At 40.5% G+C, this 14,325-nt stretch overlaps 1 protein-coding gene across 1 annotated transcript in view; it reads left to right on the forward strand.

Annotated features, from left to right (window-relative positions):
- Positions 1–14,325, forward strand: part of Snd1 (staphylococcal nuclease and tudor domain containing 1) — a 446,694-nt gene that overhangs the window by 34,362 nt on the left and 398,007 nt on the right. The window contains exons 3-4 of the mRNA XM_042695875.1: positions 6,308–6,428; positions 12,387–12,465. Of these exons, the coding sequence (XP_042551809.1) occupies positions 6,308–6,428; positions 12,387–12,465 (200 nt within the window). The remainder of the gene's footprint in view (positions 1–6,307; positions 6,429–12,386; positions 12,466–14,325) is intronic.

Raw genomic sequence — 14,325 nt, forward strand, 5'->3', positions numbered from 1 at the left:
ACTGCTGTTATAAGTGTCTTCTTCCAGAGGCATTTAGCATTTACAAAATGTCATTTTCATAAATGGTAGAGAACCATTATTTCACGTATTTCTTTCTTCCCTTTTTTTTTTTGTCGGTTGCCAGGCTTGAACTCTGGGCCTGGGCCCTGTCATCTCAAGGCTAGCACTCTCACGGACTTTCCTGCCTGGGCTGGCTTTGAACTGTGATACTTAGATCTCAGCCTCCTGAGTAGCTAGAATTACAGGTGTGAACCACTGGCACCCAGCTGTTCCTTTTTTGTGTGTGCTGGTAATCAGGCTTGAACTCTGGGCCTCTTGCTGTTATTCATCTTTGTTCCCTGCTCACAGCTGATGCTCTACCACTTGAGCCACACCTCAAGTTCTGAATTTTTTTTTTTTTAAATTTTATTTTATTTTATTTGAGAACATACTGTACAGAGGGGTTACAATTACATGGGCAGGATAATGCATACATTTCTTATCAAGCATTGCAGCCTCCTCCTTTGTTTACCCTTCACCTCCCTTCCCAGCCTCCCCCTTCCCCCCCACCCAATCATACCCCCCCTCCCAAGTTCTGACTTTTTGTTAGTTAATTGGAGATGAGAGTGTCTCAGATTTATCTTCCTGAGCTGGTTTTGAATCCACAATTCTTAGATAGCAGCCCGAACCACTGGCTCTCAGCTTATTGCACATCTTAATTTGGGATCCATACACCCCTAAAGGAATCTCATGAAACTGTAAATTTAAAAAAAAATTGATTTTTCTTTTAAAGGAGGGAGTTTCCTTTGGTTTCTCAGTAACTCATAGCTTTCCACTGTATTCTAGTTATGTGAGAAACTACTTCTTCTTCTTCTTTTTTTTTTTTGGGTGGGGGGTCTGGTAGTGGGCCCTGAACTCTGGGCCTGGGCGCTGTCCCTCAGCTCTTCAGCTCCAGGCTAGCACTCTACCACTTGAGCCACAGCGCCACTTCCAGCTTTTTCCTTTTTTGCTTATGTGGTGCTAAGGAATTGAACCCAGGGCCTCATGCATGCAAGGCAAGCGCTCTACCACTGAGCCACCTTCCCAGCCAATGAGAAGCTACTTCTGAGCATTTGCCCACTATCTTGTTCACATCCTGCACTCTAGCTCCAATGCCTGGCCATTTGGCTTCTGTGGTCTGGGCTTTTACTTGTTAAGTTCTTGTGCCTATGAATCTCCTTTTGGCAAGGTTTAGTCTTCTTGGTTTCTACATTTAGAAACATTGAATGCTGCTTTGGGTATGAGAAATGGAATTCCTTCATCCTTCATTGTCCTTTGCTCCATTTCGATGACATTGGGAGATTAGTAGTCAGCTCTCCTATGCTCATCCCTGCTACAGAAGTGGAGAAGAAAAAGTGAGAGTTCATGAGGAGCTTTTCAAGAAGGAAAAGCATTTAGTGTTTTCTATCTTTAACAAAGGGTGTTTTGTTTAAGAAGATCATAAAGCAACATTGTAGATAATGGAGATAGAGAAAAATGACTTTTTAACAGCAATCAGTTAGATTCTCAGAATGACTTAAATAGATTAAGATCAATTCTTTCTCATTGTTCCTCTATCAGCAACCATATGAGTGATAGTGTATACCTCAGAGTTGCCCAATAAGGATTAAATAACAATATATGAAGTGTTTAGGGCATTATAAAATACTTAATAAATGTTAGTTGTGGTAATCACTACTGCTTGTATTAGACCAAGTAAAAGAAGATTAAATCTGTCTTTCAGCACTGCTAACCAAATGGGTAAAACAATATTTCCTCAGGCCTCTTCCTTTTAGCTGCATATTGTATAACATAACCCCTCTGTATGGTATTTTCACAATAAAAAAAAACAAAAAACCCCCAACAAAACAAAACAGTGTGATTGCTGCTGAGAGGTGAAGAATGTTGGCCCTTCTTGGAGTTGATCAACTTCATTTCCCCTGAAGAAAGAAACAGTGCAGTCTCTGAGAAAGAAGGGTTGTGTTTTAATTTCCTGTTTTGTTCTTGAGAATGGGGCAGAGAAACACAAGGCTAGTTGGGACTTGTTCTCAAACATCATAACTGTAACAGAACTATAGAAACTGACCAGAACTATCCCAGCATGAAGGATAGCATGTAATCTTACCTGACATTCCATTATAGTTCCCTGTATTTATGCATTCTATGCTCTTCTAGAGCAGCTTAGTGTCACCAATATTTTTGTGGTAACTTGTCAAAGATCCTGTGGGATGAAGTATTCGGTAGCTGTAGACTTTACCCTTCCCAGCTCATAGTCATTTCTCTTCTCTAATACCCAGTCTCTCCTTACCCTGCTGTGATTTAGTTTTCATTCTACCATGCTTTCAGAGCTGCTCTTACACGTTACTAGGGAGCCCAATTGTTATCCCAAACCAGAAGACTGATTATCCTTGCTCTAGTTTTAGTCCTCCACTCCCCTGATGCCAACAGCCAGGCCTTTATCAAGCCTAGAGATTCTGCCTCCTTCAAATCTCCTATCCATCCTTGCCATTTCATTACTATTGCTATTGTTCTTTGTTCAACTCTGATAGTGTGCTTGGAATGTTGAAATAATAGTCTCTTTGCCTTTCTTCTCCTTCCTTCTCCTCCTTTCTCTGTAGGCTCCCAGATCCATTGACACATAATTTCCATTTATTCTGTGGCTCATTGTTATTCTCAGATGCTTCGCTGATTCCTCATTACCTTTGTGACAAACGTACATATGCCTGAGCCTGGAATATAGCCTATTTGTGATTTCACTTGCATTCTCTTCCTGAAGCCCCTTTGGCTGCTGAGGTTTAACTATTGCAGCACTGGGTTTTCCTCCCAGGCTGCTTGAGTCCATTCTCTTCTCACCTTCAGCTCCTGATGCTCTAGTCACATTTCCTGTCTATGTGGCCTGGTGACCACTTCCTTTTAGGATCTAGCCACTTGAGAAGACATACCCACATTTCCTTCCAGGTCTGCATGTTTCTTTCTACTAGATCATAAGCTCTTCAAAAGGAGGGACTTTTTACTGTCGCCTTTCCGCCCTTGTCCCCTTCAGCAGCTGACACAAAGCAGCTATCTAGTGAATAACACTAATGTGGGTAAGGAGGAAAAGTATCCGTGTTTCCCCTTTGGGGTTGGATCGCACAATGTAGCACTACCTTTCCAAGCTTTCCATTTATATATAGAGAGCATTTCCCATAGCTAGTTTTCACATTTAAGGAGAATTGGAACATTATTACTCTTTGCTTTCCTTTGTATCATTGCCCCTTAAATCATTCACTTGATTATTCTGTCTTCCCTTTCTTTCAGTGATACTCAGGTTTCTCCTAAGTCCTATGGCAGCTGTGTCTCCAGCCAGCACTGCCCAGTTCCAGGCTAATCCCTACTGTTGCCTAGCTACTCCAGGCAGCCTAGATACTGTATTGATGGGCACTGTGGGAATTATATATTTATTTCCCACAGATTAATTGAGCTCCTGCTGTGTGTGAAACTCTTATGTAGGCTTCATAAGTCCAGAAATGAATGTAACAGTCCTACTTTGCTTAGAGATTTGAGGATTGGGGTGGTGAGGGAGCACTGGTAGAACAAAATACTCAGGTGGCAGAATGGGATGATTAGAAGAGAGGGAGGAACAAGACGTCATGTACCAAAGTAACAGCTTTTAAGTTTACATTGTTATGGGGTTTGATTTTTTTTTTTCCTAGTAGTTTTAGGAGTCTAACCATAAAGAGAAGATTGGAATTAAAAAGTTTTATTTCACAAACTTTAGACATTATCTCAGTTTGAATCTGGGTATGGAGAGCAAGCTGCCAGCTTATACCTACTATTGGGCCTTCTAGAGGGAAGAGGTTGTTTTGAATCTGTTACTAAAAGGCCACTTGGTTCTTTAATGGGGCTCTGGGGCATCATTTGAATAGATTGCAGTTATTCTTCCTATTAGGCTATTCTGACTCCAATAAGTGCTTTGAGCAAATCTCTCCATATTTCCTCTTCTAAGTTGTTTGGGGAGGTAGTGTGGCCCAGGTAGCCTTCTGTCTGGCTGTGCTGTGTGGATACAAAAGCACTGGCCCCAGGTCCACAGTGATTCCCATAGTACTTGCCTGTGTTCAGTGGAATGATGGTCCAGTGTCTCCTGACAGACAGCCTCTCTTCTTAGCTAATATCTCATCTAGTTACAGAATTTGCTCAGCTCTGTATAGAACAGAGTTTAAAATGGAAAGGAAGATTACGGAATCTCCATGGGCTAGCTCTATATTTCAGGGCCTCCAGTGTGGGTTTATATTATTGCCCAGTGACTGGCCATCTGTAAACATGAGGCTGTTCTTTCAGCAAGCACTAAAAGCTTTTAGACAACTTCTGTTTGGTGGATAGAACCTGGAAGATCTCTAGGGGCAAGGTATTTATTTCCTTGTGAACTGACCCTTGATAAGTGAGCTCTCACCAAAGTAGTGGCTTCCTTTAGGAAGACTTGTGTTAGCAGAACTTTTCCAAGCATTTAAGAAAGTAGCATGTTACTGAATTTTAAATATTAGCGTGGTACTTAGGACTAGGTCTTCAGTCAGGCTATATGCAGATGTGTTATAGAATAACTTGAACACTAAGGTAATAAAAGTGTAGGAGGCTCAGTACCACTTATGATATGAATGATAGTTAGAATCATGAATCTGACCTCAGACTGGTGAGTTTTCGGAAGTGGGGAGTGGTGAAAATAGTAATAGGTGAACTTTATATTGCCATTGAGTGTTTTTGTTTTTTGGCTTATTGGTACTGTGAAAGGGCATAAGGTAATTAAGGACAAGGTAGTTTGGAGGTATCTGAGCATCTGTATTCAGGACTAGTTTTTCTAAACAATTCACAGTCTATGTTAGGTAACTGCTCTGGTTTTCATGACTACTGATTTCTGGGTAGTCGTGCATGTTTTTCTTTTAGAAAAGCTTGAGCTTGTTGAGTGACTCCATGTAATAATCTTCATTAACAGAAAGGTTGGCAGAGGCTTTCTTTTTAGGTCACTAATTGACTGCTCTGCTTTTATCATGTGTATCCCTAATTTTGTGATTCCAAGGGATTCTAATGGGAAACTTATGTGCAGTAATTTGTTAAAGGGGAAAACACTTGTGTATTTATTTTGCTTTTTTTTTCAGCTTGTGAACTCCTACAGACCACATGCCCATCCCCTTTCTTTCTTTTTTAAAAAAAATTATTTTTTTAATTTAATTTTTGTTATACAGTTGATATACAAAGGGGTTACAATTAAATAAATCAGGTAAAGAGTACATTTCTTTTTGGACAATATCACCTCTCAGCTTTTGTTTTTAACATTCTAACCTTTCTGTTCAAAGGAAACTTGGGGTACTGAGCAAGGTGCAGATTGCAGGTTCAAATGCTGTGGCTACTTTGAGAGGGCTGCTTCAGAGGAGAATCTCCATTTATCTTTGTGAATTATTTTGTTCACATGGAGACTGTAGTCTCGCCTGTGGAGTGTGTGGCTTTTCACCTGTGTCTGATGTCCTCTGTGGGTAAGCGGAGATTAGCCATTATCTGGGTGATCCTTATCGGTGGCTATCACTGGTGATCTCCCAAGATTCTAGGATCTGTTAGAGCTTCAGATCAAAGCCGAAAAAGGAGACATTTGGGAGTCTACACTCAAAACGCCACTGTTGTTTTCCTTCCTTGTTTTTTTGTGGTGCTGGGGATCAAACCCAGGGCTTGTACATGCCAGGAAAGTGTTCTACTACTGAGCCCCATTACTGTCCTTCATAGGTGGCAGAAATGTCATAAACAAGGCTCTTATTTGAGCAGAGGACTTACTTCAAGATAATAGTACTAAAACCTTGTTTCTACTCTAATAGTGCCTTGAAATGGTTTCAGGGAAAGTACTTTGCAAACAGGAAAGAGGCAAACAAATGGAGGTAGTAGTTTTTATTTATGACATGCTCTGTTCTAGGAGGTTCTAGAGCCTGGGCTTCCCATTCTGGGAGTAGGTTGTTATATTGAAAGGAATTAGAGTAGTGACTGGCACATGCTATGTACTGTAAAAGCATTGGTAAGTATCATTCATGAAGTAGGCTGTAACTGAACAGTGATGGAGGAAAAGTGCTATTGCCAGTGTCTGTAAAGCTCCAAGGCCTGTTTGTAAGTCTTGAGCTAATTAATTTATGTGGCCTCTTAAGTGTGCAATTTGTGTTGTATGTATTTTGTTTCCACATTCTCCTTGGCCCAGTGGAGGACCAGGACCAGGCATTTATTAAAGATGTAAAGTTGTTTGAATGCTGGCTGGGGTCTGGAATAGACAGCCCTGTGACATTTCTGTTTTGTCTTTCAGCCCTGGGCATTTCCTGCTCGAGAGTTCCTTCGCAAGAAGCTGATTGGGAAGGAAGTATGTTTCACAATAGAAAACAAGACTCTCCAGGGGCGAGAGTATGGTATGATCTACCTTGGAAAAGGTGAGCAGCAAGGAGGAGCCAACTTGCTTCTCTTGGACTGTCAGGTTCCTCTAAGGATTGTTTTTCTATTATGTAGTACAAGGCCAGGGTGGGTTCTGGTAACAGTAGCTCTTGGATGGTTGGCTGAGGGTGACATTGGAAGTGTAGGTACTAGGCACATGGTTCTGAGGAACAGAGGCACACTCCCAGAAGTCCTGCTCATTTATTCCTATGCTGCCTTTTTGGCTTGTAAAACAAGGCCCATGTGGCATAGCACAGTGTTCTTCCTTATGTTTAGGGTATCTGCTTGTGGAACTTAGTGGCTTTGTGCTTTGAAGTCAGTGTGTTAATTAAATTCATATAGATTTCCTATATTACACCCTCTTGTACTTTATCTTATGGCTTTTTTCTCCCTCTTCCCGGGACTCTTCAGTAAAGGAAGTTCAGTTCAGGACTGTTGTTTTTTGCAGACCATACATTTTGTAATAGAATAGAAGAAACTGGCTTTGAGTCGTGTAGCTGTGGATTAGAATTCTGACTTTGTCATTCTATATTCTCATCCCTTAGCCTCTAGTTTCTTTTATAAGCTCTTACAAGTTTAAAAAAGATATATGGAAAGCACCTAGCTTTTGCATGGTCTTTGATTCAGTAACTCTGTAAATGTGTTTGTCTTTTCTGTGCATAGACTTATAGCTATTGTTTAGCCATATGCTTCCGAGGAAGCATTTGTGGTCCCTTGATGAGGTAGACAAAGAATAATATTGGGGAATGGACAAAAGACAACGAAACAAGTGAGTGTTTTCTAAAAAGCAACCAGGAAGAAGGTAAACATTAGGGAAGCTGTTTTCTTTTTTTTAAAGTTTCCTGTGTCCTTTTAATTAAAAAAAGAACCTTCCTAAAAATCACATGTAATTAATGTGCTTTAGATAATCTGTTTGATTTAGGTAGTCAATATAGAAGCAAACAATTAGGCCTGAGTGGCCAAGCTAATGACATTCTGTTTAAGAATGATTTTAATTATGGAGGTTTCAGAAAAATGAGTTGAGAATGATCTTGACTTGCTCTTATCATGGAAGAGAATGGGTAGAATTTGTAGCTAACCATGGAGAAAAGCCACCTTTTCTATCAAAGTGGGTTACTTAAAAAGTTGCTACTTTGGCTTGGTGGCTTGGCTCTGGTTAATTATTCTGCTAAGACAATATCAGCAAGTAAAGAAAGAGGAAAAGGAAATGCTTTGGGATAAGGAAGAATTTTTGAAATGTAAGGTTTTGTCTTAAGTGGTTGTTCCAAATGGAAGAGGAATTAAGATGCACCTGAGATTTTTTTTAAGAAAGTAGCAGAGCAATGGAAGAATCATAACCTCTTCAACTATTGGTGCTGAGAAAACTGGGTGGCCACATGCAGAAATATGAAAGTAGACCCTAGCCTATCACCATGCACTAACATCAACTCAAAATGGATTAAAGACCTTAACATCAAACCTGATACTCTGAAACTACTGCAGGACAGAGTAGGAGAGACACTTGAACTTATAGGCATAGGCAGGAAATTCCTGAACGGAGTCCCAGGGTCACAACAAATTGGAGAGAAACTGGACAACGGGACTACCTTAAAATAAAAAGTTTCTGCATAGACAAAGAACTAGCAACCAGACTAGAAAGACAGCCAACTAATTGGGAAAAAATACTTACCAGCGAAATATCAGGCAAGGGTCTTAATATCCATTATATACAGGAAACTCAAGAAACTAACCTCTCACACATCTAACAAACTAATCATGAAATGGGCAAAGGAACTAAAGAGAGATTTCTCAGAAGAGGAGATAAATATGGCAAAGAAACACATGAGGAAATGTTCATTATCCCTGGCTGTGAAGGAAATGCAAATAAAAACAACACTGAAATAACACCTTACCCCAGTCAGAATGGCCCATACCCTAAAGTCAGCCAATGACAAATGCTGGAGGGGATGCAGAGAAAGAGGAACCTTACTGCATTGCTGGTGGGAATGAATACTAATACAACCACTTTGGACAACAGTCTGGAGATAACCTCAGAAAGCTAAATATAGACCTCCCCTATGACCCAGCCATACCACTCTTAGGCATCTACCCTGAGCAACAGGAACTAGTTTACAAAGACACATGCACCTCCATGTTTATTGCAGTACTGTCTGCAATAGCCAAGATTTGGAAACATCCCAGATGTCCTACTCACTACTGATGAGTGGATCCAAAAATTGTAGTACCTGTATACAATGAAATATTATGCAGTCATTAGAAAGGACAAAATAATGGCATTTGCAGGGAAATGTATGGAACTAGAGCAGATTATTTTGAGTGAAGTAAGCCAAGAACAAAGAGACAAATGGCACATGGTCTCCCTGATATGTGGATACTAAAGCCAAAATAGAAGAAGATATGGCAAACAGGACTCAAAACACAAAGGACAGCCACCCATTTTGTCATATCATTGCTAAATGACTCCATGTTCTGGACCATATACATGGTAGATATATGCACGCAACAGAGGGAAGCCAGGAGGAGGAACAGAATAGGTGGGAACAGCCCACACTAAGCAAAAGGAGAGAAATGTAAACATCACCTGATGTAGAAAAAATAACTTGTAATGTCAAAGTTCATAGAATTCACAAACTGTAGACCATGATAATGATAATTTGCCTTGTGAAAGTTAAAATGTGTTTGTGACTCTTAACTATCACTATTCCTCAATACTGTGAAATATGTGAAATTTATGTAATCACCTAATCTCAATTAAAGAAAAAAAGCTGAGAGAAGGGATGGGTTAAGAGAGATGGGTGACAATTTGTCAGACACTTGGTACTCATATACTGTTTTGTAGAATGGGAACTTCTTTGTACAACTACTTAAAGATAATAAAGAGAAATTAAGACACACTGTTCCAAAATGGAAGAATGAGACAGACCTGAGCTTTTTCAAGAAAATAGCAGTGGGTATGAGTATGTTTTGGGATTGCTTCATCTAGAGAAGGGATGGGTTAAGAGAGATGGGTGACAATTTGTCAGACACTTGGTACTCATATACTGTTTTGTAGAATGGGAACTTCTTTGTACAACTACTTAAAGATAATAAAGAGAAATTAAGACACACTGTTCCAAAATGGAAGAATGAGACAGACCTGAGCTTTTTCAAGAAAATAGCAGTGGGTATGAGTATGTTTTGGGATTGCTTCATCTTAAAGTCTTTTTTTAAAAATTATTTTTATTTTTATTTTTTATTTTTGTAGGTCGTGGGGCTTGAACTCTGGGCCTGGGCGCTGACCCTCAGTTCTTCAGCTCAAGGTGTGCGTTCTACCACTTGAGCTACAGCGCCACTTCCGTTTTCTAGTGGTTTATTGGAGATAGGAGTCTCAGGGTCTTTCCTGCCCAGGCTGGTTTTGAACTGCGATCCCCACATCTCAGCCTCCTGAGAAGCTAGGATTACAGGCGTGAGCCACCGGCGCCCGGCTCATCTTAAAGTCTTTTAATGGTCACTTTACAACTAAGTATGTAAACTGCATATTGAATGTATTCAAATTAGCCAGTCATGAGCGTATTGTGAATCTGAGCTTGGCCAATTGGAACACAGAGACAGGACCTGTTGCATTAGGTGGCAGTTTTTTTTTTTTTGAGTCCGGTAGTGGGGCCTGAACTCTGGGCCTGGGCACTGTCCCTCAGCTCTTCAGCTCAAGGCTAGCGCTCTACCACTTGAGCCACAGCCCCACTTCCGGCTTTTTTCTTTTTGCTTATGTGGTGCTGAGGAATCGAACCCAGGGCCTCGAGCATGCAAGGCAAGCGCTCTACCACTGAGCCACCTTCCCAGCCCAGGAACTGTTGCATTAGGGATAAAGAGAGAGTAGCCTTCCTGCTCTATGTGCTTGCCTGCCAATTTTTGGCTGATGGTGCATAGAAGTAAACTTTGTCAGGTTCTTTCAAGTTGGTGTAAGCATTATGCCCACCTTTGGTCCTCAGCTCCACATAGACCTGAGCTCCTCCCTGCCCTGGAGTTCCCGCCATACCGCTGGCCCCTCGTTCTCCCTGACCAGATCCTCTTATCTTTCATCTATCTCACTTCCTAACCCTAGATAGTGGAGGCTGTCATGTGCTCTCTCTCTCTAGGAGAAATATGGCTTCTCTAATAAACCTTGTAATAATCTTTGTCCTGTGCCTGCCTGCCTCTGTGTGATCCCCTGGGATGGATGTGACGGATCCTTTCAGTTGGTGCCCTTATTCCTACATAACACTCAACATCCAAGCCATCCGTTAATACCTAGAATTTACTAAAAAGGAGATGGTTTGTTTCTGACTTTGAAGACAGGTTATCTACTCACTGGCTCTGAATGGAATTCCCCTGATTTTGACACATTTCTAAGTTGATAAACAAAATGAGATCTTTGGCTTATAAATGTAAATGTCTGTTTTAGTTTTCTATCTACCAAATCTTGTTGTCTCCTTTGAGAATTCAGCTTAAGTAATATATATTTTTTCCTTTCTGAAGGAATTCTTTCTGAATAGAATTCACTTTTTAGAAGTGGGCTATTTTAGAGTGCTGGGTGAAAAGGAAATGTCTGAGATACTGGTGTGTTGTTGATTGGCAGGTTTATGGCTTCTCCACCTTTTTAGTGCCTGCATTTTATTCTGTTTACCCTCTCAACTCTTGGCATCTGGGTACCCAATTTTTTCCTAATCTTTACATCCTTTGTTTTATCTTTCTACTTTGGGATTCCTGTTGCTTTGAAGGTACCCTTGTAATATTTACACAGTCTGTGCCTGGCTTCAGCACTAACCTCAGTGGAAAGGGTTAGGTGATCTATGCTCAGCATGTTCTTTGTATAAATATCATTCCTTACAACTCTTCTTGGGAGAGGAAGTGGCATGCAATTTACCTTTGCAGAAATGTGGACATTCTAATGACAAGGCTCTGTGTGTGTATGCTCATGCATACACTTCTTACTATAATATAAGTGGAGATGTAGTGTACTGAATATAAATCTTACAGAGTTTTACTCTGTGCTGACATTAGCTATCAGCTAGACTGCTGTGTTTCAGTTTATCTGGGAGCTTGTTCTCTTCCATGTTAAAGATTTTTATGCAGTGATTCCTTCATAGATGTCTTCTTTTATGGTTTCAGTTGACAAGCAAAGATTTAAGAGAATATACCAAGCCTAAAAGCTTTTTCAATACTGTGGAAATGCAATTAATGTTTCAGATGCCTAAGTAGAACCTAATCAGGTTGAGTTTTATGTTTAACTTTATTTTTCTTGCCTGTTCTGCTGGCTGCTGTGAGAGATTAGAAGTCTAGATGCTCTCCTTTCTGTATCTCCGTGAGAGCAAGAGATAGACTTTCTTAAGCAGTGTAGCTTCTCAATGGTGTTCTTTTGGAGCAGAGAATGGGACATGGTGTAGAGGGGTTGGACATTCTGGTGTAAGTGTGATCGACAACCCTAAATGAATGTGTCTATTTGATACTACGAAGTGAAGGGAATAACTTTTTCTAATTTCTACTCTGAGTTAGTGATTAATACACAGTATTTAATTTTCACCAGAACTTGTTGAGGCAAGTGCTCTCTCCACTGCAGAGATGAGTAAATCAGTATGTTGAGAGATCTTGTCTTCTCCAGTCTCTTCTTTGGCCACTGTTTCCTGTTCTCTTGAGTTGCCTGCCACATGTGTCTTGCTTTCTTGTCAGTCTCCCATGGTCCCAGAGATTGCCTTTGGCCTGGGAGAAATACTAGAAAATAAGAAACTCCTGAGAAGAAGATTGATAGACCTTTAAATCCTAGAGACTAGTCATATCGGGGAAGTTTCCTGAAAAGGCCAGTGCTGCATCCTTAACTGTCCATTTCTCTGAAGCATTGTTCTCCTTAAGAGCAAGTGTGAAAGTGACTCATTCCCTGATGCTTCTTTTGCTAGTGGAGCCAGTTTGAAAGTTGTACTTAATTTCCCTTTCTCCTTCCTCAGATACTAATGGGGAAAACATTGCAGAGTCACTGGTTGCAGAGGGCTTGGCTACCCGGAGAGAAGGCATGAGAGCCAATAAGTAAGTATTCAGTCCTCTTCTCTGTTTTATTTGGGGGCATCAAGGACCATTGGTTAGTCAGTTGTAAATTGTCATGCTTCATTTTTGTGTGTTCTCTCATATAAAGGGATAACATCAGGTGCTTCCTATGTCTTCTGAAATATTCTGGTCCATGGATTATGTTGAACCAGGAGGTCACTCAGTATTCATGAATGGTATTGATGTGTATACTGCCTTGAAAATAGGCTTTGAGATTAGGGTGCTGCTCTTTGTATTCGTCTTAGCCTGTAGATTTTCAGTCCCAGAGTATTTGCCATCCGTCAGCCCCACATATTGACTGAGCATTTACTATGTGTTACACCAGGCTGTGTTCTAGACATCGATTCTCCAAAGCCTTTTAGATCTGTTTGGTCTACGAGCCTATAGATGGTTAATTAGTAAGTAAAAACATATTTGTCTGCCGGGTGCTGGTGGCTTATACCTGTAATTCTAGCTAGTCAGGAAGATGCGATGGTCAATTAGTAAGTAAAAACATATTTGTCTGCTGGCTGCTGGTGGCTCACACCTGTAATTCTAGCTAGTCAGGAAGCTGAGATCTAAGGAGCACAGTTCGAAGCCAGCTTGGGCAGGAGAGATTTTGGGATTGTTATTTCCTATAAATTACCAAAAAGCCAGTAGTGGAACTGTGGTTCAAGTGGTAGAGCTCTGGCCTTGAGCACAAAATGCTCAGAGATAGCATCTAGGCCCTGAGTTCAAGCCCCAGGATGGCAACAACAATAACAACAACATCAAAATGTATTTGTTTAGGCAATGGAAATTGAACTTGTTTTAAGGGAATTAGGTAGGTAAGGTTTATGGCACATATATCATGTTCAAGTGAACTAGTGTTCGCGCTCTAAGTATAATGGATTGCAGCTGCCTTTAATTAACACTTTAGTCTCTGGAAAGTGCATCAGAAAGTTAGAGGCTATAAGCATGTTGCTTAAACCATTAAGTCCTTGTTGTATTATATAACTGTAGTAGCTGAAGAAAAGGCTTTGGATAAATATTTGCATGAGTTCGACCAATGATGAGCCTGAGCAAAGGCCCCATTGTACCTTTTGCCTGCTTTCTGTGTGCATAAATTTTGGCACCAGGTCACTCACTGTACACTTCTGGTATTTTCTATTGCCGGACTTTAATTGGTGTGTTTCCATGTAGGAATTTGTTTAATTAAGATACTTGTTTTAGGTGATGTTTTTGGAAGTATGCCACAGTTCTAACTTAAGGATGATTAGTGTAGTATTTTTGTTTTTGTTTTCTTTTAGGAAGAATTTAGTTTACAATCAGTGAATAATGTAAAAAGGAATCTTACAACAGTTTTGTACAATGTAAACAGAAACTGCTGTTGGAGTACTAATCTCTGTAGACTTAAAGCCTCCTTTTTCCAGTTTTGTTTCTGTCACTCTTGCTACATTTTCTTATCTGACTTCTGGCTGGGAATTTGGATTTCTGAGCATGTGGCAGCTTTTTGGTTGAGATAAAGAAGTACTGAAGACTTAGCTTAAGAATTGGTAGGTCAGTCTTGTTTAGAAAGTTGTATGGATAGGTAGGAGGAGATTCAGTTAGGTCTAAAGCCATTGTTTGGAGTCATGCAAAAGACTTGCATGGTCCCTAAATTTACTCTGCTATCAAAGAGTGAAAAGTCATTTCCCTCCAGCCCCTCTTTCTTTTCCTGGTAGTGTGGCTTGAACTCAGTGCTCTAAGCTCTCACTTTTTCACTAAAGGCAGGTGGGGGCACAACTTCATTTCCCACATTTTGCTGGTTAATTGGAGATAAGACTCAGACTTATCTGCCCAGGCTGGCTTTGAACTGGGATCCTCATATCTCAGCCTCCTGAA

The sequence above is a fragment of the Dipodomys spectabilis genome, unplaced genomic scaffold (genome assembly GCF_019054845.1).
Source record: "Dipodomys spectabilis isolate Male_0828 unplaced genomic scaffold, ASM1905484v1 ptg000197l, whole genome shotgun sequence".
Taxonomy (NCBI): Eukaryota; Metazoa; Chordata; class Mammalia; order Rodentia; family Heteromyidae; genus Dipodomys; species Dipodomys spectabilis.